Raw genomic sequence first — 23,932 nt, forward strand, 5'->3', positions numbered from 1 at the left:
ACTGAGCTTGAGGCAAATATCAAGAATGGATAACTTTATTTGTATCCACAATTTTGAAACTAGCTTTAGGAGATGTGAGAGCATGGGTGCTCCGTGAAAACCTGTGTCTGTGTACCGTGAAATCGTTCTTCCTCCTTATCTTTCTTTATATCCTTTTCCCTAATAGAGAACTAGCTGTGTTTTAAACCATTATATACGTAAATCTATCTTGAACAGTTCCTTGTCTAGAATGGACTGAATTGCCTATTAAATATATGGTTCTTTAATGATTTCTTTGTTCCCGAGGAGCAGTAACCCTCAGAAATACTTCAAAAAATCTCTAGGAACAAAGTGATTGTGCCATTCTTCATACTCTGCCTCTTGAATCTGAGCCCTCTCTTCAAACCTTGCCTAAAAGTCTCCTTCTTTCAGGAGGTCTCTCTCCTGCACCACCCCTTCCTACCCTATAAGTGGATGTGATCGCCCTGCCCACAAATTCCAATCAGATTCTGTACCCGTTTTATGGCACTTATGCTAATATGGTGTGTATTTGTGTACTGTTTTATTCTTCTTGTGGGTTATGAGCTCCTTAAAGGCAGGTTTAATATCTTATTCTTTGAGTCCCTTGCAGCTATAGTGCCTTATAAATAAGAGTTTAGCAACTCTTTTTATTAATTTATTTATTAATAAATATTAATCAATAGAGACAGCATATTTTTCATTATGGAAACTTGGGCTAAAATAATAATGTGGTCATTTTACAATACTGTAAAGGTCATCTAACATTTTTGTTAGATTTTTGTTAGATTTTTGTTCTCATTTTGTGATTGAACTATAATTGTATAACTTGAAATCACAAAGAAGTGTTTTTAAAATACAAAAAGGGCAAATTAGCGTTCTTCCGTAAGCTCTCTATAGTAATTTTTAAGGAGGGAAATAATTTTAAAAATCCCAGTAGGCTTTTCTTTTTTTGGGGGGGGGCATGCTTGGAAGTGGGGTTGACCTTAAAACTTTTTGGTCTCAAAGAACGCTTAATTAATCTGATGTGAAGAAAAAATAATAATCGCTTTATTTCTCTGGCAGTCTAATCACAGACCACCCCCTTTTCCCCAGACTTAGGGGAGGGAGCGTTTAATAACGGTCTGTGTAAACTGATGCCCAGGCCGTTAAGAGTTCGCAGGAGCTCTGCTCGAACAAGTTAAAACCAAGCAAAGAGCAAAGGGCGGCCCTCGAAACAAAAAACTGCTCAAACCAGCCAACGCAGAGGATCGCAATGGCTCTGCTGGCGCGGATCCTCAAAGTCCGTCTGAGCCCGGCGCCCGAGCGGGGCCCTTGGCAGCCTCGGCCCAGGGACGCCAGGCTCCCGGCGAGGGCGCGGGCCGAGGACAAAGGAGCCGGGCGGCCGGGGGCGCCGCGGGCCGGGGGCCGGACGGAGGGACCACGGAGCCTCGCCGCCATGCCGGGGCCGCGGACCCTCGCCAACCTGGTGGAGCTCTTCTGGAAGGACGGCTTCAGCCGCATCCACGAGATCCAGGTAGCTGCGCGCGGGAGACCGGGAGCGCGAGGGGGCTCGCTCCGGCGGGAAGGCGCCGGGGACGAGGCCTGGGGAGGGAGCGCCGGGAAGGGGACCCGGGGAGAGGATCCCGGGAAGGACGCCAGCGAGGGAACCCCGGGAGGGAGCTCCGGGGAGGGGATACGGGGAGAGGAAACCGGGGAGGGAGCGCCGGGGAGGGGATCCGGGACAGGATCCTGGGGAGGGAGCTCCGGGGAGGGGACCCGGGACAGGATCCTGGGGAGGGAGCGCTGGGGAGGGGACCCGGGAGAGGAAACCAGGGAGGGAACGCCGGGGAGGGGGTCCGGGGAGAGGATCCCGGGGAGGGAGCGCCGGGGCGGGGACCCAGGAGAGGATCCCGGGGAGGGAGAGCCAGAGAGGGGACCCGGGAGAGGATCCCTGGGAGGGAGAGCCAGAGAGGGGACTTGGGAGAGGATCCTGGGGAGGCAGCGCAGGGAAGGGGATCCGGGGAGAGAATCCCGGGGGGGAGCGCCGGGGCGGGGACCCGGGGAGGGCACCGGGGAGGGGCGCTGGAGGAGGGGGTCACGGGCAGGGACCGCCCTGGAGCCGCTGCGCCCCCACGCGCCGTACGCTCCGGCGGGCAGGCCTGCGGAGTCGGGGCGCGGGGAGCCGCCCCCCGGCCTCCCGGGACCGTCCCGAGGGAGGCCCGTGAGGAGCGCCTCTCCCGCGGTGGGTGACGAGCCCTGCGGGTCTTTACACGGCCGAGGACAGGTTGCGTATGTTCCTAGTCCTTTTTGTTTGTGTTTTATAATTGAAAAAAAAACCAACCTAAAAATAACAGTGAGGGGTTCGGAGGCTCCGAGTTATGTAATCTCTAAATGATGGGAAGACAAACGAAAGTTCGTGAACCTCGGCGTCAAGCCAGGTCTGGGCAGGGACTTAGGAAGAACCCAACCGGTCCAGCAACCCCGTCGGAGTGTTGGGAGCCCGCTCGTTGTACGGTGGCTCATCTTGACCCTGAGTTTTGCCCTTCCTGTGCTCACCTCAAATCGCGTCTTTCACTGCAAGGTGAGCCCCACCTTTCAGCGTCGTCAAATTCATTCGCTCCCATTTCCTGTGGCAGCTGCTCGCTGCTTGCCTCCGTCATTTTCTCAGGGCTCCCACCCCAGCACCCGCTGTGATTTCTGGGACCTGGGCCTTTTGACCTCCTCCTTCCCCACTACTCACTTCTTTTTGTTCAGAGCTTACCCTTCAACCTTCAGAAACTTCTCAGAGGAAGCTTTTTGTAACCACCCACCTGGGTTCTGGTCATTCGTTCATACATTCATTCCCTCAACCCTTAACCTACATGATGGTGCAGAAGCCACAGCTACAGCTGGAGAAGCAGAAACTTACTTCATTGATAGAAAAACAAAACCAAACACAGTGGGGGCAAGAGCAACAATCTTAATTTGACTGAAATTCCAGTGGGCCCCTCCTCTCTGTGCCCCACATGAACTCTACACGATTTCTTCCCAAACATGTTTCTAGGGGTCAAAAATGATTTTTTTCTGTTCCATGTGGAATCTGAACATAAGGTATCAAGATGATAGTTTTCAAATACGGTAAAAAAAAATTGTTATTTATTTATTGACAAGTTCAATACAGGTTGCTCTAGACTGGAGCACTGGTTGTTTACTAGAGCTGGTTGTTCTAGTAAAACCCTCTCTCTGTGCTCTCCAGGTCACCCCTAAGGCATTTCTAAGGAGGAAGAGAATTACTCTGTTACCTCAAGTCCAGTTTCCTTTCACTCAACTTGTAATCACAGAATGCTGTCTCACGAGGGATTCATCTATAGGGTCCAGGTCTTTCACCTTACATGCGGAAAAGGCCCAAAGTGTCAGCGGAGTGACTTGCCCACAGTCACATAGCTGGTTAGTGGCAAAGCAGACACAGTGATCAAGGTCGCCAGGTATGACAGAGCAGGAGGGTCCTGCGTTACATAGCAGCCCTTTACAAGCACCTGTGGAATCTTGGCCAATCAGTTCTTCTCTCTGGACCACAGTTTCCTCCTCTGTGCAGGAGTCTAACAATCCTCATCCATCTCACGGGTTATTGTGAGGTCGTGTGATCAGGGCTGTGGAAGGGCTTTGTAAACTGTATTAATAACCAATACATAAGAAGAATGAACAGTTCTGGAACTCTTTTCATGTGCCAGGCACAGTTTTAAGTCCTCCATGTGAGGTAATCTCTATTATTTCTCCATTTTGCAGGTGAGGAAACTGAGACACAGTGGAACCTAACTTCCCAAGGTCACCCCGCTAGTAAACTGTGAGCCGAGATTCCAACTCCAGAGTCTGTGCTCCAGCTGGCTACACAAACTGAGTCTGTGGCTGACTCTATCATTCCTTGGCCCTCCACCAAAAAGGGCTGTAAACTACCTGTGTCCTTCATCTCGTTCTTTTTGCCCCTTGGTCAGTGGCTCCCTTGTCTGATTGTGCCCATTCAGTAGCTGGATATGCCCGAGGAGTGGCCCATCTCCCAGTGGTTCTGGTAACATTCATCCTATCAGAGACCTGGAGAAATACCCTTTTGGGGTCACCTGTTTGTTAGGCAGAGTGATCCCTTGGCACCTGACACATCCCAGTTGAGTCTGAGTGTCTTCATCTCCAGGCAGCGGGACTTCAACCAGGTCCACAAAGAAGCAAACAGCTTCTACCTGAGAGCAGAAGAGTGGAGAGAGGAGAGAACCTCTGGCCCGCCATTTCCGTGGTTGAGAGTTGGGGTGATAAGAAATGTTGGCAGATGCCAAAGAGGGACGTGGTCATTTTCCCCATGCTTAGCCCTGCCTATGTCATGCTTTTTTTTTTTTTTTTTTTGGCCACATCACACAACATGAGGGATATTAGTTCCCTGACCAGGGATCTAACCCATGCCCCCTGCATTGGAAGCATGGATTCTTAACCACTGGACCACCAGGGAAGTCCCTATACCTATGTCATGCTGAGCCATGCTGGAGGGTACTTTCTCTCCTTCCTTCTTTAATTATTTAACTGGACTGTTTAACCCATTTACATTTATTGTGATTTCTTTTTTTGGTAACAACTTCATTGAGATATAATTCACATGTCATACAGTTCTCCAACTTAAAGTATACAACCATCACCACAATCAATTATAGAACATTTTCATAACCTTAAAAAGAAACCCCATATTGTATTCTTTAGCTATCACTCCCCAACCCTCTCATTCCCCCAGCCTTAAGCAACCACTAATAATTTACTTTCTGTCTTTATAGATTGGCCTATTCTGGACATTTCCTATAAATGGAATCATATAACATGTGGTCTTTTTTGTCTGGCTTCTTTCACTGAGCATAATGTTTTCAAGTTCACCCATGTTGTAACATGTATTAGTACCTCATTCCTGTTTATGGACAAATAATATTCCAGTGTGTGGATAGACCACATTTTGTTTACTTATTCATCAGTTGATAGACATTTAGATTGTTTCGACCTTTTGGCTGTTATGTTTTCATTTCTTTTGGGTATATAGCTAGGCGTGAAATTGCTATGTCAAATAGTAACTCTGTATTTAACTTTTTGAGGAATTGCTAGACTGTTCTAAAGTGGCTGCATTATTTTATATTCCAGCAACAGTGCAAGAGGGTTTTCATTTCTCCACATCCTTGCCAATACTTGTTATTACCTGTCCTTTTGATTATAAGCACCCTAGTATGTGGGAAGTGATATCTCATTGTGGTTTTGATTTGCATTTCCCTAATGACTAATGACGTTGAGCTTCTTTTCATGTGCTTATTAAATATTTCGATATCTTCTTTGGAGAAATGTCCATTCAAATAATTGCCCAGTTTTTAATTGGGTTATTTGTTGTTGTTGTTTTTTACTGTTGGGTTGTAATAGTTTTTTAATATATTCTAGACATAAATCTCTTATCCAATATGTACTTTGCAAATATTTTCTCTATTCTAGGGATTGTCTTTCACTTTCTTTGTAATGTCCTTTGACATTACGCACATTTTAAAATTTTGATGATGTCCAATCATCTGTTTTTTCTTTTGTTGCTTGTTCTTTCGGTATCATATCTTAAGACACCATTGCCAAATCCAAGGTCATGAATATTTATCCCTTTGTTTTCGTCCAGGTGTTTTGTGGTTTTAGCTCTTGCATTTAGTCTTTGGTCCACTTTGAGGTAGTTTTTGTATGTGGTGTGAAATAAGGGTACAAATTATTTTTTGTTTGTGGCTATCCAATTTCCCAGCATCTTTTGTTAAAGAGGCTATTCTTTCCCATTTAATTGTCTTGGCACCCTTTTCGAAAATTCATTGACCTTAGAAGTATGGGTTTATTTCTGGGTTCTCAATTCTATTCCAATGATTTAGATATCCATCCTTATGCCAGTAGCACACTGTCTTCATTACTTTTATAGTAACCTTTGAAATAGGGAACTGTGAGTCCTTCAACTTTGTTCTTCTTTTTTAGGATTGTTTTTACGGTTCTAAATCACTGGAATTCTGATAGGGATTATGTTGAATTTATGGATCAGTTTGAGAAGTATTGCCATCTTAATAATATTAGGTCTTCCATTCCATCGACATGGAATAAATAAATTCCATTTATGTAGGTCTTTAATTTCTTTCAATGATCTTTTGCAGTTTTCAGAGTGTAAGTTTTACACTTCTTTTATTAAATGTATTCCCAAGTATTTTATTCTTTATGATGCTATTGTAAATGGAATTGCTTTCTTAATTTTATTTTTGGATTATTCATTGCTAGTGTGTGGAAATACAATTGAATTTTGTATATTGATCTTATATCCGGCAAGCTTACTGAACATGTTTTTTAGCAGATATTTTAGAATTTTCTACACGCCAGATCACGTCATATGTGAATAGAGAGAGCTTTACTTCTCTCTTTCCAATCTAGGCGCCTTTTCTTTCATTTTTTTTCTGGGGGCATTTTTACAGGTTTATTACAGATTTCCCGCAGGGAGCTTTCTTCACAGGGCAGGCTGGGTGGCTGCTGAGTGTCTGAATGTAAGGGGCAGGCAGACCCTGTTTGACTCAGGACAGTTAAGACCCTGCAGTTCATCTACAGCCACATTCCTCTCCATTGCTTCACACAGCTAAGGTTTTTTTAAACACACATCTTTAAAGAACTAAGAAAACTTCTGTGAATAAGATTAATGATGTGAAAATATGTTTACCTCAGGAATACTTAAAGCAGCCACTCTTTTTTTGTTTTAATTAATATTTATTGGAGTAGGGTTGATTTACAATGTTGGGTTAGTTTCTGCTGAACAGCGGAGTGAATCAGTTATACATATATACACATCCACTCTTTTTTAGATTCTATTCCCATGTAGGGCATTACAGAGTACTGAGTAGAGTTCCCTGTGCTAGACAGTAGGTCCTTATTAGTTACCTAGTGTGTATATGTCAATCCCAATTTCGCAATTTATCCCTGCCCCCTCCTTTCCCCCTTGGTAACCATAAGTAAAGTGGCCACTCTGATTCAGTTCTGCATGATGTAGAGCTTCCCTCTGCCCCAGTTTTCTGCTCCCCTAACATCCAGGAATATCCGTGTCAAAGGTATATCATATCTATGTATTTTTTTCCTTTTTTGATTTCTCCATGGTTTTGCAGCAGAAACACACACGGGAATATGGAAAAATCTTCAAGTCTCACTTTGGTCCTCAGTTTGTAGTATCTGTTGCAGACCGAGACCTGGTGGCTCAGGTGCTCCGGGCAGAGGGGGCCGCGCCCCAGAGAGCCAACATGGGGTCCTGGCAGGAGTACCGAGACTTACGGGGCAGATCCACCGGGCTCATCTCCGCGTGAGTATGTGAGGCCAGGCTGAGACACGAGCAGGAGCGGGGAGCCCAGGGACGCCCCCTCCACCCCGCCCCGAACGCTGGGCTCCTAAAACCAGCTATTAATAAAGCACAGAACTCCCAGTGGAATAGTTTCAAAAGAGCCTCAGGTGTGATCTCCCCAAATCTCCTAAAACCCTCTGGGAAGAGATTTGGTGGCAGGGACAAGGTGGGGACCCCACTAGCCGAGTGATGGAGAGGAGCCATTTTTCAAGGAACGCTTTGTGGCTTTTGGTGTCCACTCGGTGCCCACTGATGGGGGCTGAAGCTCACAGAGCCCATCTGTGGACAGGGGTGAGGGTGGTGAGCTGTTTTAGGAGACCTCCAGGAGGGGCTACGAACTTCAGCATTGATCGCCATGTGATGACGTTCCTGCCTTATAACAGACTATGGTTATTATACACCTTTGTGTTTTCCAAGAGTGAATCGGTACAGCCTCAGGTAGGGAGGAGAAAACAGAGCATCTGCAGATCCCCTGGTCCAAATCCCTTTGGTTTAGAAATTCTCTTTTTGGCTCTTTTGATATACATGTCCTTACACACGAACTGGGGAGTAATACCATCACTCCCCTCTCTTTGCAGTGCCTGTCCTCTCTTCATCACATTTGGACTGGCAGATCTTGTTGACTCTTTATTGCTGGGAAATTTTTGCAGAGATACTCTGAATTCCTTCCTAGACTATCACTATAAGTAAGATTATTTGGAATTCACTTTATTCTAGGGAGGGTGAACAGTGGCTCAAGATGAGAAGTGTGTTGAGACAAAGAATTCTGAAACCGAAAGATGTGGCCATTTTTGCAGGAGAAATCAACCAAGTTATTGCTGATTTAATTAAAAGAATCTACTTCCTCAAGAGCCAGGCAGAAGATGGGGAGACTGTGACCAACATCAATGACCTTTTCTTCAAATATTCAATGGAAGGTAGGTGAACTCAGGAGGTGGGGAAGATGGAAGAATGGACATTTTACCAAAATATGGTTGTTATCACTCATTGAGCATCTCCTGTGTCCCAGACAATGTGCTAAGCCCCATACATACGTACATGTAATTGTCACAGTGCTAATGGAACCAGGTTGACTGACACTGTTTTACAAATGGGGGAACTGAAAAACTAACACCCATTTTTAGTGGCAGAAACTTGAGTTTCAAATTGAGGTCTCTCTAACTCAAGAACCATGCTCCTAATTACTACACATTTTGTTTTAGCATAGTTTAAAAAAGCAACAGAAGTCTAGAGGGCATGTACTACAATCATTCCAGCTTTTAAAATCCATGTTAGATGGGTAGCACATTCCCATGGTTCAAAAATCAAACCCAAAAAGTACTCATGGAAAAGTCTCCCTCTCTCCTGACCCAGCTAGGTCACCAGCTTCTTCAAGGGATATTTTATGTACATACAAAGAAATATGAGTATGAGTGTGAGTATTCTTTTTACTTAAACAAATATCGGTAGCATACCAAACATTTCTTCTGTACCTGGGTTTTTGGAGAATTCTATTAGCTTTCCCATTTTTATTTTTATTTATTTATTTATGGCTACATTGCGCGTGGCATGCGGAACTTCCCTGACCAGGGATGGAACCCACACCCCCTGCAGTGGAAGTGCGGAGTCTTAACCACTGGACCACCAGGGAAGTCCAGATTTCCCATTTAAAAAAAAAAAAGTTTCTTCAAGTTTAAGTTTTAAGTTAACTTTTCAAAGTTCTGGTATTAATGCTCTCTAAAAATAGTAACAAAATCAACAGAGAAGTGAGTTGTAAACACACTGAAAAATCCTGCCCTTCCCTGGTTCACAGAGGCCCTTTCCTCTGCCCCCTTAGCTCGTCCTGGGGCTGCCCGATGTGCGGCCAGGAGGAGCCACCTTTCAACTCCCCAAAGTTGGGCAACTGGCTGAAAGGTTGGGAGTTTTGCCTTGTGGGTGTTGAACAGACCATTGAGCTGAGGGCGCACTGAAGCAGAGGGTTCGTCAGCATTGAACCCACAGCGCCCTGGGGGTCAGGACCTGGTAGAGAAAACCTCAGGGGTAGGCACCTGGATCACTTTTTTTTTTAATTTTTATTTTTTTTGGCTGCACTGCGAGGCTTGTGGGATCTTATTTCCCTGACCAGGGATGGGACCCAGGCCCCCTGCAGTGGAAGCGAGGAGTCCTAACCACTGGACCTCCAGGGAAGTCCCTGGACCACTTTTGAAAGTTACATTTATGGCCAGGTATTGTATGTTGATGCTGTGAATAATCTAGAAGAAGAAGAAGAAGAAGGGTTGTAACCTCTCTCCCGCGCAGGAGTGGCCACCATTCTTTACGAGAGTCGTCTGGGCTGCCTGGAGAACAGTGTCCCGCAGGCGACGATGGAGTACATCGAGGCCCTAGGGCTCATGTTCTGCACATTCAAGACGTCCATGTACGCCGGTGCCATCCCTAGGTGGCTCCGCCCACTCATCCCCAAACCCTGGCGGGAATTCTGCAGGTCCTGGGATGGACTCTTCAAATTCAGTAAGAGAAGAGTCAGGGCACCTTTTGTAGAAGCAGATGGACCTGACTTTCCTCCTAGTTGTGTATCTAACACTCACACAGACAGTGGGTATTACTGCAGGGAATACCCCAATGGAGTTACGTGCTGTTTGGACTCAAGAACTTTTAGATTGGTTTCTCAAATGAGCAAAAAGCACGTGGGTTGTGACCACAAGTAATGTGACAGATTTCTCACTCTTTAAAAAAATAAATTTATTTATTTAATTTATTTATTATTTCTGGCTGCATTGGGTCTTTGTTGCTGTGCGCGGGCTTTCTCTAGTTGTGGCGAATGGGGGCTACTCTTTGTTGCAGTGCACAGGCTTCTCCTTGTGGTGGCTTCTCTTGTTGCAGAGCATGGGCTCTAGGCGTGTGGGCTCAGTAGTTGTGGCACGTGGGCTCAGTAGTTGTGGCACGCAGGCTCAGTAGTTGTGGCACATAGGCTCAATAGTTGTGGCTCACGGGCTCTAGAGTGCAGGCTCAGTAATTATGGTGCACAGGCTTAGTTGCTCTGCGGCATGTGGGATCTTCCCGGACCAGGGCTTGAACCCGTGTCCTCTGCATTGTCGGGTGGATTCTTAACCACTGCACCACCAGGGAAGCCCTGAAGAGGCGATTCTTAACCAAAACTTCTTTTAAAAGAAACACTGTTTTCAAACAGGCCAAATTCACGTTGACAACAAGTTGAGGGAAATACAGTGCCAAATGGACCGAGGGGAGAGAGCGAGAGGGGGCCTGCTCACGTACCTCTTCCTCAGCCAGGAGCTGACACGGGAGGAAATCTACGCCAACATGACTGAGATGCTGCTGGCCGGCGTGGACACGGTGAGCTCTCAGCTTTCCTTTCTTCTCAGCAGAGCACAGTTAAAGCTGGGGCCTTTCCGAGGAATCCGACAGATGGCAGATACTTTAAGAGGACCATGCTTGTTTATACTAGCTGAACGTCTGCTTCACTGCTGAGGGTCTCCAGGAGAAAACTCGACCTTTTTTCTTTTCTTTAATATAAACTAAGGTGCACGATGAATTCTGTAAATAACATAACCCAATTCTATTACCACACACACAAAGTAGCAATATGTTTTAAAGTTTAAAATCATTCCTGATTTGCAAACATTTCTCCATTGTTTCATAATATCAGAAATGAAGGGACTTCCCTGGCTGTCCAGTGGTTAAGACTTCGCCTTTCAGTGCAGCGGGTGTGGGCTCGATCCCTGGTCGGGGAGCTAAGATCCCCCATGCCTTGCGGCCAAAAATCCAAAACATAAAACAGAACAGGAGTGTAACAAATTCAATAAAGACTTTAATAATAGTCCACATCAAAAACATCTTAAAAAACAAAAAAGAAATGAAGAGGGCACAGACATTAAAAACCCTCTTACTTATCATTTAAAATATTCTGGGCTATGGAGAACTTCCCAGTTCATTTGATAAAGTCAGCATAACTTCAAAACCTGCTAAAGAAAGCATAAAGAAAGAAAAGTTTAATAAGCAGTTTGACTTATTAATATGTACATATATCAATTTTAAATCCCAGTGAATAGATTCAGTTAGTGTAGCAGATGAATAATACACTATGACCAACGAGGGCTCAATATCAGAATGAAACAAAGCATTGCCCATCGATTTGGAGGGAATTCCATACCCTATTACTAAGTGAGAAATGAAGATGCAGAAAAGTGTGTTCCCGTTAGTAAAACAGTGGCCCCCGTCCCATCTGTCCATGTACACGTGTATATCGCTAAGTGATTGCTGGACGTGGAGGAGAGTATAGAGCCTGCACCCTGGACGGTTAACATGGGTTCCTGGGCTGGGGTGGGGCTGGTACAGGGGTGTGGAAGCCAAGTTCCTTCCAAAAACTTACGTATAATCTGATACATTTACTCAAGTATAAAAAAGGATATACTTGTGGGTATATGTACAGAAAAAGTTTAAAATTTGCTAAAAGAAAGTGGTGAAATAAGAAAAAGGAGGGCCAGGCTTTTGGTAATTGGTGGAAGAAAAGTCAGTTGAGTGAAATAATGAAGATTAAGACAGTAAACTTGGTGATTTACTGTGCCTCCAACGCACATCTGTAAGCGCCCTTCTGTTCACACGGAATCCTCTGAGGTAGGTGTTATTGTCTTCATTTAACAGGTGGGAAAATGAAACAGCTAAGCTTGCCTCAAGGTTTTTCCTTCACAGGAGTGCTTCCCGGACTTGAGGAAAGCAAAAATCTCCTTTTTAGAGGTAGACAAAAACCCCACGGTTGACATTTTTATTATGAAGTCACTTAAACCTGTAAAAGCAAAAAAACTTCACATAAATTCATTATTCTTATGAATCATCTTCAACAATAAAGCAAAAAGTATATAAATTAAATACAAACTAATCAATGCGGTCAATGCAAGCGATGAAAGTTCTGATTAACCGTGTGAATGTGACAGTGTGGGTTTCCTTGAGTGGAGAAGCAATGATGGAATGAACGGCCTTGTATCTAAGCTGATTCAGATGCGTGCTACTCCTGCCCCCTGGTGGTAGCTAAGAGCATCACCATGAGATAGACGGCAGAGAGGACTCCTTCCTACGTGAAGGGAACATCAGGAGAAAAACTCTGGAAACTTCATGCTCATTTTTTAAAATGTTATTTTAAAAAGCCAACTTCATTGCAGCATAATTTATGCACAATAAACTGCATCCATTTAAACGGTACAATTCGATACAGATTGTTGACTGATACAGGATAAGCACAGATGCATCATTTTTGAAACCAGCACTGCAGTTAAGATCGTGGACATTGCTACCACCTCTGCAAGTTCCTCACCCCCATTTCAGTCCATCCCTCCCATAACCCCTGCCCCCCCCGCAACCGCCTTCTGACACTGTGTCATAACAGTTTGCATTTTTCTAGAAATCAGTTTGCATTTTTCTAGAAATTTATATAAATGGAATTGTACGGTATGTATTTTGTGTCTGGATTCCTTCACTCAGCAAAATCATCTTGAAATTCATAGATGTTGTTGCCTGTAAAAGTAGTTTATTCTTTTTTATTACTGGATAGTATTCCATTGTATGGCTATACCACATTTGGTTTTTCCATGAATATGTGATTTTAATAGAAATTTTCTGTTCTCTTCATAGGAAGCATCTAAATTATTTCCTTATCATTTATAAGGAAGAACTTGCACGTTACATTGTATATTACAGGAGAGCTTGCCCTCTAAAAATACATAATATCTGTTAGAGGGAAATAACATCAATATGGCCTACTTAAGTTAGATTTTTTTTAGATGAAAGAAAGGGCACTTATACTGTGGAATTTCCTTGTTTACAAGAGAGTGAACTACAGTCACATAGGTAATAGTATTGATTTTAGTGAAAATCTTGGAATCTAGGGTATAAAAGAGAATTATTTATTCTCAATAACCAGAAATGTAATTCTTCAGTTTAGGAAGTGGTATAAACAATGATACTGCTTTGTGCAAATGTCATTCAATTCTTGTATGCTGCTTTGCTTGGTAAGTGCACGGGAACAATGATGGACCAGTAATAGTCCTGTGACCACCACCTCCCGTCCCCGACTCCCCCATCTCTTCTAGATTAGGGCAAACAGAGCAGCCCTTGCCCAGCCATGGGCCTGCAGGATGCAGTTCTCAGGCTGATGGGCAGCCTCAGGTCCTTTCCAGCAAAACTCAGGTGACCCTTGTAGAGAAGGTCGAAGAAAGTTCTAGGCACAACTTCCAGGCTTGACCAGCATTCCTACGTGCTCTCAAACTCCATGTAAGAAGAGGCAGATTGCTCTTCAATGATCTTAAAAAGTTCCAAAATATTTTTTCCTGCGGCTCTTCACTGAAAGAGCACTTGAATCCCATCGTTGATGTTACTTTCCAAAAATCTCTGTTAGTTTTTTTTCCAGGAGGAGTTAAGGTAGATCATCTTTTGTTTCAGTAAGACATAAAATGCTCCGATGGACTTATATGGGCATGGCTTTGCACCCGTGCTTATTCTCCCATGACTTCACGTCCGATGTTGCCTGCACCTGAAATCCTCGATTTTACTCACCCATGTGCCTGTGTCTGCTGGTTTCTTTATTAGACATCGTTCACGTTGTCCTGGGCGGTGTATCTCCTCGCGAGGCACCCGGAAGTGCAGCAGACCGTGTACCGGGAGATAGTGAGGAATCTGGGAGAAAGGCATGTTCCCACGGCTGCAGACGTCCCCAAAGTCCCACTGGTCCGAGCTCTGCTTAAGGAAACCTTGAGGTAAAAGGCTCACCAAAATTCATGTCAAAAACCGTGTCCGTTAAGTCTCTGATTCTTTATCACAATGAATGTGCTTTTGACTTAAAAACTGGGTCCTAAACCAATACTCCAGCGACCCGCGGTGGCAGAAATGTTTAGGAAGGAGAGACTCATGACCATTTTATTTCCTCTCTGCCCTCGACAGAGCAGCAGAAAGGCTATTCTGTTTTACAGTTGGAAATAGTCATTTCTTCATAAAGATCTTTAGAGCCATCCTCGAACTTTGTACTCACTCTAGACATTTGTTTCATCAACTGTTTCCCAGTGTGCTCCTCTGAGGATAAAGCAGAACAGGACTGACCGTCAGGAGAATGTTCTGGGCTGAGTGGCCAGTTATTAGACGTGCTTACTGTGCTCCTTGTGTGAATATCTAGTCAAGGTGGAGACACCAAGTAGTGAGGCTTGTTTACTTCCGGACAGGACTATACTGACCCTGGGAAACACCGGAGCGTGAGGGATATGGGTGGTCTTGGGCAGGCTTGGGTGGGAGGTGGGATTAGGTGACTAGTGAAGGTTCTTCCTCCTGTGAGGCTCAGGATCGTGACCACAGCATTCCTCTGTGGAGGAAATGCTGTGACAAGGAGCAAAGGTTATTCACAGAGTACACACTAAAATAATGCTTTTAAACCTGACTTGATAATGATATTTCAAGTTGGATTGCATCTTCCATCTTCAGCATGCTGTTTAATCTCAAAAAAAAAAAAAAAGAAGAGAGAGAGAAAGAAAAAGCCAGCTGTGTGTTAACTGGTATTTGTCAATTAAAGTTTATTCAGAGTTTTCGTAGGATCACTTCCCAGAGAATTCAAAAACTGATGTAGCGTTTCTCAGAATCTATTTCTTGGAGCCCTGAGTCCTATGAACTATTTCTTGATAAAGGGATCCCACGCTTGCATAGATTTCAGAAATTCAGCATTATTCCTCTTGGGACTTCCCCGGTGATGCAGTGGTTAAGAATCCGTCTGCCAATGCAGGGGACACGGGTTCGATCCCTGGTCGGGGAAGATCCCACATGCCGCGGAGCAACTGAGCCTGTGCGCCACAACTACTGAAGCCCGCATGCCTAGAGCCCATGCTCTGCAACAAGAGAAGCCACCACAATGAGAAGCCCTCGCACTGCAACAAAGACCCAACACAGCCAATAAATAAGTAAATAAATTTATTTTTTAAAAAAAGAATTATTCCTCTTGGGAGCACAGTAGCATTTTAAAGGCTTTGCTTTGTGTTCTATAAATTTTTTTGACTGTGAGGCCCCAGAATACTTGCTGGGCAAAGCTAGGGAGCCCATGAAGATCCTTGCAAGATTTCCTGGTTGAAACTGTACCATGTGTTACTTTTTTTTTTTTTCATTACGCGGGCCTCTCACTGCTGTGGCCTCTCCCATTGCGGAGCACAGGCTCCGGACGTGCAGGCCCAGCGGCCATGGCTCACGGGCCCAGCCACTCCATGGCATGTGGGATCCTCCCGGGCCGGGGCACGAACCCGTGTCCCCTGCATCGGCAGGCGGACTCTCAACCACTGCGCCACCAGGGAAGCCCCATGTGTTACTTTTTAGAAAATGAAAATGGCAATATATCCAGACTTTTAAATGTTTAGTAACATATTTTGAAAGTCACCACTCCCTTCCCGTCCCCGTTGGCTCTTTCTAGGCTGTTTCCAGTGCTGCCGGGGAATGGCCGGGTCACCCAGGAAGACCTGGTTGTTGGCGGGTATCTGATTCCCAGAGGCGTGAGTTTGGCGGACATGGCGGGTCTGGGCTGAGCAGGGGCGGTTGGATTGGAAATTTGCTTCCATGTTTTGGATGTCCCTGTACCTAAGCAAATATCTGTAGATGTCCTTTTCTTCTGCATATATTTTTATGATGAAGATGGGGCTTTAGGAGCAAGGAGATGTGGATTGTGTGATACTGCTCTTGCAAAAACAAAGGCAGATATCTCTGTAGCCCACAAGCCTATTCAACCCTCCCTCCCCCCGGAGGCCCCACGGAAGCAGCAGTTCCCTCCAGGGAGAGTTTCTGAAGGACTTGAATTGCCTTCTCTCTGTGGCTGCATTGATGTTCATTCCGGGTAGGGTGTGAATTGAAGGAGGACCTGCCATCCTGGGTCTGCATGGCCTCTTGGGCCCTTACATGACTCCTCCTGGCCCGAAGCATCTCTGGAGGGTCGGTCTAGCTGGGGCTGTGGCCTCTTCTCTGCTTTCCCTTGATTAAGTTCTTTATTACTTTTCTGGTGAAAACGGTTTGCTCAGACCCAGCTGGCCCTCTGCCACTATGCCACCTCCTACGAGGATGAGAACTTCCCTCGGGCCAAGGAGTTCCGGCCTGAGCGCTGGCTGCGGCCAGGAAACCTGCGCAGGGTTGACAATTTCGGGTCCATCCCCTTCGGCTACGGGGCTCGAAGCTGCATCGGGCGGAGGATTGCAGAACTGGAGATCCACCTCCTTGTGATTCAGGTAGGGCCTGTGGGCTTCATCCAGGTGGGCTTCATCCAGGTGACTGGGCTCCGTTGTTGGATCAAGACTTAGGTGAAAACAAGGAAACAGGATTTTGAAAACTTTCAGAGCTTCCTGTTAAATCTCTTTTGTGTGTTAAAATGCCTCCCCTCCCCCTGGAGTAGCCACCTCTAGCCCCATGGCCACCTGCCTTGTTCCTTTCTTCCTTGGAGTCACATGAGCAGAACTGGGATGTGTGTGTGTGTCCGTGTGTGTGTGTGTGTGTGTGTAGCAGGGGTGGGTGGTTACAGGAGCCCAAGCACTCCCATGGGGGTTCTGCAGAGAGGCCAGTGGAAGGTGTCCAGCAAGCGGCCCTCAAACATTATGGACCATCCCATCACCAGGAGCCCCTCGAAATCAGGTTCCTGGACTCTGGCCACAGAGAGAGTCACTTGGTGGGTCTGGGATGGGGCTCCGGGTGATTCTGATGTCAGTGGTCTGTGGGCTGCACTCGGTCTAAGGAAGTGCACATGGTGGGGCACGGGGGCATCTCTACTCCTGCTGGTGGCTGCGTCTGCTGTTCAAGCCCCGGCCTCCCAGGCTTCCTCCCTTCAGAGCTTGTCACTGTCACCGTCACCATGGAGGAAGTCAGGCTCACTCCCTGACACCCCCTCAGCACCTTGTTTTCTGTGAATCAGCCTTTTAAACAGGGAGGTGGCTTTCAAGCTTGTTTGGGTTTCGAAACATCAGGAAGGCTTGGTTTTGGTGAAAGAATACCTTACATGCAAATCTCTAAATGCTCAAGTGTTTACTTTTGTGCTTGTCCAGTATCTGAGTTCAGGCTGCAGCAGGACCTAAATAATGTCTGAAGGAAATTTTATGCAAGAAAAGCCTGCAGTAGAGAAAATTCTATCCATTAGCCTTTCCTGCAGATGTGGGGAGCCTGCCATGGAAAACCTAGGCCCAAGGTTCGGGGGCTTCTGTCACTGACGCCAGGCTGTGGAAGCACGAGGGGATGACCTGGGGACCCATCTCCCCATGTCACTGATGAGGACGCTGAGGCTCAGGGGGCTGGAGCCACTTGCCACGGTTGCCGTGTGGCAGGTGCAGGGCACGAGGCACGTGTCCTGTCTCCTGCCTGCATTTCCCCTCATGTCACCCAGGTGTTGCCTGCAGGCCGGCAGAGCCCAGGGCAGAGCATTCAGGGGTTGGGACCTTTACGGATGATGGCATCAGAGGGCGTAAGGGATGGGGAAGCCTGGCCGGCCTGTGCGGGATGGTGGGCAAGGGAGGCAGGCTCGGAGGGCGGGAGGAGGTGAAGGACCACGGCCAGGGAGGTGGACGTGGAAGGGGGCGGGGAGGACACCAGCTGGGCCCACCTGGCTCTGGTGGGAAAGCTCCGGGGACCTGGTGAGACCAGCAGAAGTGGGCACCGGCCTGTCCCTCGGTCGTCCCACCTCTGTGGGCACACGGGTGGCTACAGTCCTCCAAGGCGAGAGGTGTCCCTTCCAGGGCAGCTGTCCCGGGCAGCGGTGGGCCCCATGAACACTGGCCAGGCCCAGTCATGCCCAAGGTGAGAGGCATCTCCGTGTGGAGGATGGACTCCAACGCCAGCTCTGCCAGTTTGTGGTTCCGACACCATGGGCAGGCCTCCTAGCCACTCTGAGCATGTTTCCTCATCCACAAAATGGGCCAAATATCTGCCTTTTGAGTGTGTGAGGAATAAAACTAGTCTAAGCAGAGTCTGTGCTGTCTGCACACCTGCTCTCAGTGTCTGCTCATGGGGACTGTGTTTGGGAAGGTCCTGGCTCCATCAGTGCTCCTGTGTGTTCCACAGCCATGTCTCCGATGGGCAGAGGCCACTTCCAGGCAGCTTTTCGGGGGAGCTGACTGCTTCCTGGCTGCTTCCCTCTTCTGATGGCCTGGACAACCATAGCGGATGCTGAGGGCAAGAGGGCCAGCTGAGGGCACAGATGGTGGAGTGGGAAAAGGGTCAGAAACTGGGTGTTTGGTGGTGGTGATGGGGGTTTTATTTGTTTGCTACTATAACATACACGGGTACCTGCTACAGTTCTTGCTTCAAGAGCCCTCATTTCTACTTGCGCAAGTATAGAGAGGGAACATCATTATTTGTAATTGCCAAGAGAAAAAAAAAAACAGAAGGCACAAATAAACAGTACTAGGAACGAGAAAGGAGACATAGCTACAAATGCAGTTGATTTTCTTTTTTTAAATCAAGAAAATACTGCAAACAGCTTTTTTACCAATACATCTGAAGACTTAGATAAAATGTACAATTTACTAGAAAAGGTGTAAATTACCCAAATTGACTCAAAAGAAAGAGGACAGACCTTGAATACACTGAGTCAGTAGTAAAAATATCTACCACCAAATGTTCCAGACCTAGACAGTTTTATTGGCAAGTTTTATCAAACCTCCAATGAACGGGTGATCATCATCTTAAACAAATAGAAAATAGAAAACAAATAGAAAATAGAAAAAGGAAGTCTTGTTTTTATGAGACTTGTATAACCTTGAGAGTCACAACCTGGAGTGGGTAAAATAGGAAAGAAAAACTACAGGCCAATCTGATTTATGAACAAAGATGAAAAATACCTTAAATGAAAAATTAGCGAGCCAAATTAGCAATGTATGGACCAGAAATGCACCGTCACCAAATCAGGTTTGTTCAGGAATGCAAGGATGGCCCACCTCAAGACAGAATTCACCACAATGACAAATTAAGGGAGAAAAACTTTATGACCCTCTCCCAAAATAATTGATAAAATTCAACACCCATTCATGAAGAAACTCTCTTAGCACACCTGTAATGGAAGGGCTTTCCTTAAGCAAATAAAGAGTGTCTATCCCAAAAAAACAGCGAGTTATGCCTGTGGCCTCTGGGAAGGGAAGGTTTGGTTTTAATGCTGCAATATGAATGTGTTTCCTTGAAATCAGGAACAAGACGTTCATATTGCATGGAGAATGGTTAGAAGATACACCCTTGCTCCTTGGGAACTGGAGACTTGAGGTGGAAGGGGGGCCTTGTTTTTTTGGCTTTTACATCTCCTGTGTAGTTTTCATTTTTCAATGAGCACGTACTGCTACTCAGAAAGGAAAAAGGCCCTGTGGGATGTTGGCCATGGAGTGAGGAGACCTGTGTGTGATTCTTTCCTCTGCCACATGGGAATGCGCGAGCAGTCCTGTGAGGTCAGAACAAAGGGTCAGAGATTAGATGTTGAGGTGAAGGTATCTCGATGCCAGAATGTTCTAGAGCTGCCTAAATACAGGTCGTTCAGCTTGGCTCTCTAACAATGACAAAGTAATGATTTTAGCCTGTGTCTTCAGTGCAGCCCTGCTCCCTGCCTGACCTCCACCCCCAGAGCCCCAGCTCACCCAGAGGACCCATCAGTGGGTCTTGCTGCTTTACCTGGGAGACCAGGCTGGAGAGTCAGGGTGGGCTGGGGCATTTGCATCCCATGGGACAATATAGGTTCTCCAGCACTGATGCTCTCTTAGGAGGTTGGAGCAGGGGAGGGATGAATGGCTGGTCTGCTACCCTGCACTGTCCCCACCGGCTCTTGAGCAAGGCCTTGCCTCCCCTCCAGGAACCAATGTAGTTTTGACAGAGGTCCTTAGAGCAGGTTGCCTTTTGTTCTCTAAGCCTAGAGGTGACTTTGAAAATCAAGCCTTGGCCATTTGGTGGGGAGATTGGCTGACAGATTGGCTGACAGATACTTAAGTGATCTTTAAAACTTCCCAGTTTCACCCTGAGAGATAGGGCTGCTTCTCCTTTTGAACTGCAGAAGTGAGAAATGGAATCAAAGGTGCAAATGAAGAATATTTAAATTAAAGACGGTAATGGATAAAGTCTGACAGCTGTGCCCCTGCTGTGTCCGTACCACCACTGAAGTGGCTGCAGATTCCAAACCAGCAGGAACCCTGGAATTTCAGTTTGTTCCTCTTTCCTCCTTGCTCCTTTGATTCCTTCTTTTTCTAGACCTACAGCGGAAGCAATACAGCTAGAACTTTGAACTAGCTAATAAAGTGTAAGTCATTTGAACATTCTGTTACTGAACAAAGCTCATGTGCCCGATGCTCAGTGAGGCCAAACAAACCAAAATGTCAGAGTTTCAAGCAGAGAAAGGTTTATTGCAGGGCCAAGCAAGGACATGGGTGGCTTATGCCCCCCAAACCCTGAACTCCTTGATGGTTTGTGGGGAGAAGCTTTTATAGGCAAAATTTGGGGTAAGGGCTGCAGGGCTGATTGGTTGGTGGTGAGGTAACAGAGCGGGGCTCCAGGAATCTTGTGCTCATCCTGAAGTTACCATCCTCCACCTGAGGGGGGACCTTAGTTCTGCAGAAGTGCTCAAAGATACTGTAACGTACATTTCTTGAGAAGGAACCAGAACCCAGCCCCAAGCCTGCACTATTGTTTCTTGACTGCTCCTCCCTTGTTTCTGCATCCCCTCCCTTCCCTAATTAGTAACTGCTCGAGTCCCCTCTTTGGAACTCAGGGAAGGTCAAGGAAGTTGTATGAAGCCTATTTCCTCCCAGCAAGAAATGGGGGACATGGAAAGGTTTTTGTGCCCAGGAGCCCCACAGGGTCCTGCTCAGTTTAAATTCCGATTGCGTATCTTTGTCCCATGGGCCTTGTTGCTCAGTGGACATGCTGGGCTCCTGTATAGGACCTGACACCCTTTCCCACATCTCTGGTTCCCTCGGCTCCCTGCAGTTGCGGCTGTCACAGGAGTATGGGCATTCCAGCAGTACTGTGAATTTTCTGCTTCCCAATTTTGAAGTCCTTCTCTCTCTTTCTCTTCTTAGTTGCTTCAACGTTTTGAGATCAAAATATCTCCTTGGACTAAAACTGTTCATGCAAAAACGCATGGGCTTCTGATGCCAGGGGAGCCCATCCACGTGCGTTTTGTTAACAGAAAGTGAGCCTGGCGTTTTCACCCAGCTGCCAGACCGACACACACCAGGTGTTCGTGGGCCACGGATGATGGTGGGGGAGAAAAGGATCCCTTCTGGGGGCTGTCTTGGTTATAAATTGGCCTCCTGGTTTCTGGGAGACTTTGAAATCTTTATGCAAAGTAATGTGAGAAGATTGCTTTACTTTTGCATACCAGAGTTGCCTTTTTTTTTTTTTTTTTTTTGGAGAAACAGCTGTTGCAAAGCCATTGGCACTGAATTCTCATGCCTCATATGGTGTCTTACCCTTGGACTCACTATTCACTTACCCATAGTCTCCTCTGCATTTGGGCCAGGAAATGTTGGCGTACATATAGATTCAGTGCTTGAATATACCTTCTCTAATACTGCATCCGGGACTGCCTTTTAGGATACAATTCCAGCTTCTTGTTTTTAATTTGAAGAGGAAACATTAAGAGACCTCTGTAGAACAGACCTGTGGTTGCCAGGGGGGAGGGGAGGTGAGGGAGGGAAGGATTAGGAGTTCGGAATTAGCTCTATAGCACAGGGAACTATATTCAATATCCTGTGATAAACCATAATGGAAAAGAATATGAAAAAGAATGTATATATGTATAACTGAATCACTTTGTTACATAGCAGAAATTATCACAACACTGTAAATGAACGACAATAAAATAAATTAGAAAAAAAAAGGAATGCCTCTCTAATACCATAATTACGGGAAGAAAACACCCAGGCGACACCAAGCCCCAGATTTAGATCCTGCAGCAGGGCTCCAAATTAAAAGGACCATATTCTTATTTTTTTCTCCAAACTAATATTTCTTTTTCTAGTCATAGCTTCTAAAGAAGTTGAATATTCGTTTTTTAGTTTGAAAGAAATAATCAATAAGAAATAAAACTCCTGGGGAAGTCAAGAATAATCAGTTTTTCTAACCTAATCTAAGTACTCAGCAGATGTATAAGAACTGAAAATATGAGCATGTGAAATTTCATTGCCTACATTGAGAAAAAGGAATTAAACAAACACTGTGGAAAACAGTGTAACTTTAGAACATTTTTATTTCAAGGAAAAATAAATATGTAAATGGACATTCTATAGACAAAATCATATTTTTATCTTCTTAGTCTTATTTTAAATATCCAAACTGGAAATGTGATCCAGCTGTTGGTGCTGACATAAGGCTCTGACTGAATGCCTCAGGTGCCTAGGAGCCTTCGAATGTTCTGTTGCTGCTCATGCCACCTGTTGGTCGCTAGTAAAAACCATAATTTTATAACATTCTCTCTGTGCCTTCATGCTTGCGACCTCTTAGTCTCAATTCCATAAGTCTCTTTACATAATCCTTACCCTCAAATCACGTTCCTACGAATATATACCATAAATCTTTCTTCCCCTCTTTAGCTGGTCATTCTGCAAAGTAATCATTACATAAAATAGAAATAGTATCGATTTCACATACCATTTTTGTTTGAGTATATAAGGCGTGATGATGGAAAAACTTTAGTGTGAGGGCTGTAAAAATATGTAGAGTTAAATATGAAATTATGTCATGAACTGAAAAAATGTTAGATTCCTTTGAGTTAGCAGTATATATATTAAATTTTATAAACTAGATACAATTTTATTCTGTTTGAGACTGAAATTTAAAAATATTGAGACACCAGGAAACTTGAGGTGAACTCTTATTCTACAAGGTGACCCTCTAGTGATGTGTGGCCCTGCCCAGGGATGGGCACAGCCAGGTGGGTCACACCTGAGCCCAATTCTTGGTCCCCACAGACAGAGAGAGAGGCAGCCAGACCTTAGGAGCCTCCTGGTGTGACCAGCGGGATGTGCATGGCACCAACTGTGAAGCATTCTTGCCAAAGAAAGTGAAAGCGAATCAGTTAAGTCTCTAGATCCACCAGTTTATAGGAAATACAGGGTATAGAGAGGCATGTTAAAATTCCATGCGAATGCAATCGGCAAAATCCAGCCCATAGCAAAGTCTACAGGACAAATAACTTTTTTTTTTTCCCTAACAAATAAGTGACAAGAAAAAAGAAAAAGAAGAAGGGGGAACTGTTATAGATTAAGAGATTTAAAGGATAATTAGGGAAATTTGAACAATGTGTATTTGATGATATTAAGGAATTATTGTTACATATTGTTGTTACATTAACAAGAGAGATCTTATCTCTTGGAGGTGTTCCTTAAAGATATAAATATGTAATGTTTATGGATGGAATGTTATGATATCTTGGATTTGCTTTAAAATAACCCAGCTTGCTGTGGAGGGTGGGTAACGTGTGTGTGTGTTGGGGGGTGGTGGACTGGGGGAGGAAAAGATGAACCAAGATTGGACTGATGTTGATAAGTGTAGAAGCTGGTGATGGGTACCTGGAGGACTCATGCCTCCATTCTCTGCTTTGTGTCC

General features: G+C 45.5%; 1 protein-coding gene across 2 annotated transcripts; it reads left to right on the plus strand.

Moving 5' to 3' along the window:
* The first annotated feature begins 1,206 nt into the window (after positions 1–1,206).
* Positions 1,207–21,961, plus strand: CYP27C1 (cytochrome P450 family 27 subfamily C member 1). 2 transcript variants are annotated; one of them, XM_082630882.1, is made up of 9 exons: positions 1,207–1,513; positions 7,137–7,327; positions 8,084–8,283; positions 9,644–9,853; positions 10,533–10,696; positions 13,943–14,109; positions 15,795–15,873; positions 16,393–16,596; positions 21,403–21,961. In XM_082630882.1, the coding sequence occupies exons 1-9, from the start codon at positions 1,253–1,255 to the stop codon at positions 21,517–21,519; spliced, it is 1,593 nt and encodes a 530-aa protein (XP_082487008.1). In that variant the 5' UTR covers positions 1,207–1,252; the 3' UTR covers positions 21,520–21,961. The 2 variants fall into 2 exon arrangements, with proteins under 2 accessions (XP_082487008.1, XP_082487009.1); XM_082630883.1 differs by having other exon boundaries at positions 1,471–1,513; positions 7,210–7,327.
* The last annotated feature ends 1,971 nt before the right edge of the window (positions 21,962–23,932 follow it).

The sequence above is a fragment of the Mesoplodon mirus genome, assembly GCF_964341445.2.
Source record: "Mesoplodon mirus genome assembly, chromosome: 8".
Taxonomy (NCBI): Eukaryota; Metazoa; Chordata; class Mammalia; order Artiodactyla; family Ziphiidae; genus Mesoplodon; species Mesoplodon mirus.

Bases quoted from the DNA above. Each gene is read 5' to 3' on its own strand.
- CYP27C1 (XM_082630882.1), top strand. From the start codon at position 1,253: ATGGCTCTGCTGGCGCGGATCCTCAAAGTCCGTCTGAGCCCGGCGCCC. The intron at 9,854-10,532 runs GTAAGAGAAGAG...GTTTTCAAACAG, and splicing joins GGATGGACTCTTCAAATTCA to GCCAAATTCACGTTGACAAC. The intron at 10,697-13,942 runs GTGAGCTCTCAG...TTTCTTTATTAG, and splicing joins TGCTGGCCGGCGTGGACACG to ACATCGTTCACGTTGTCCTG.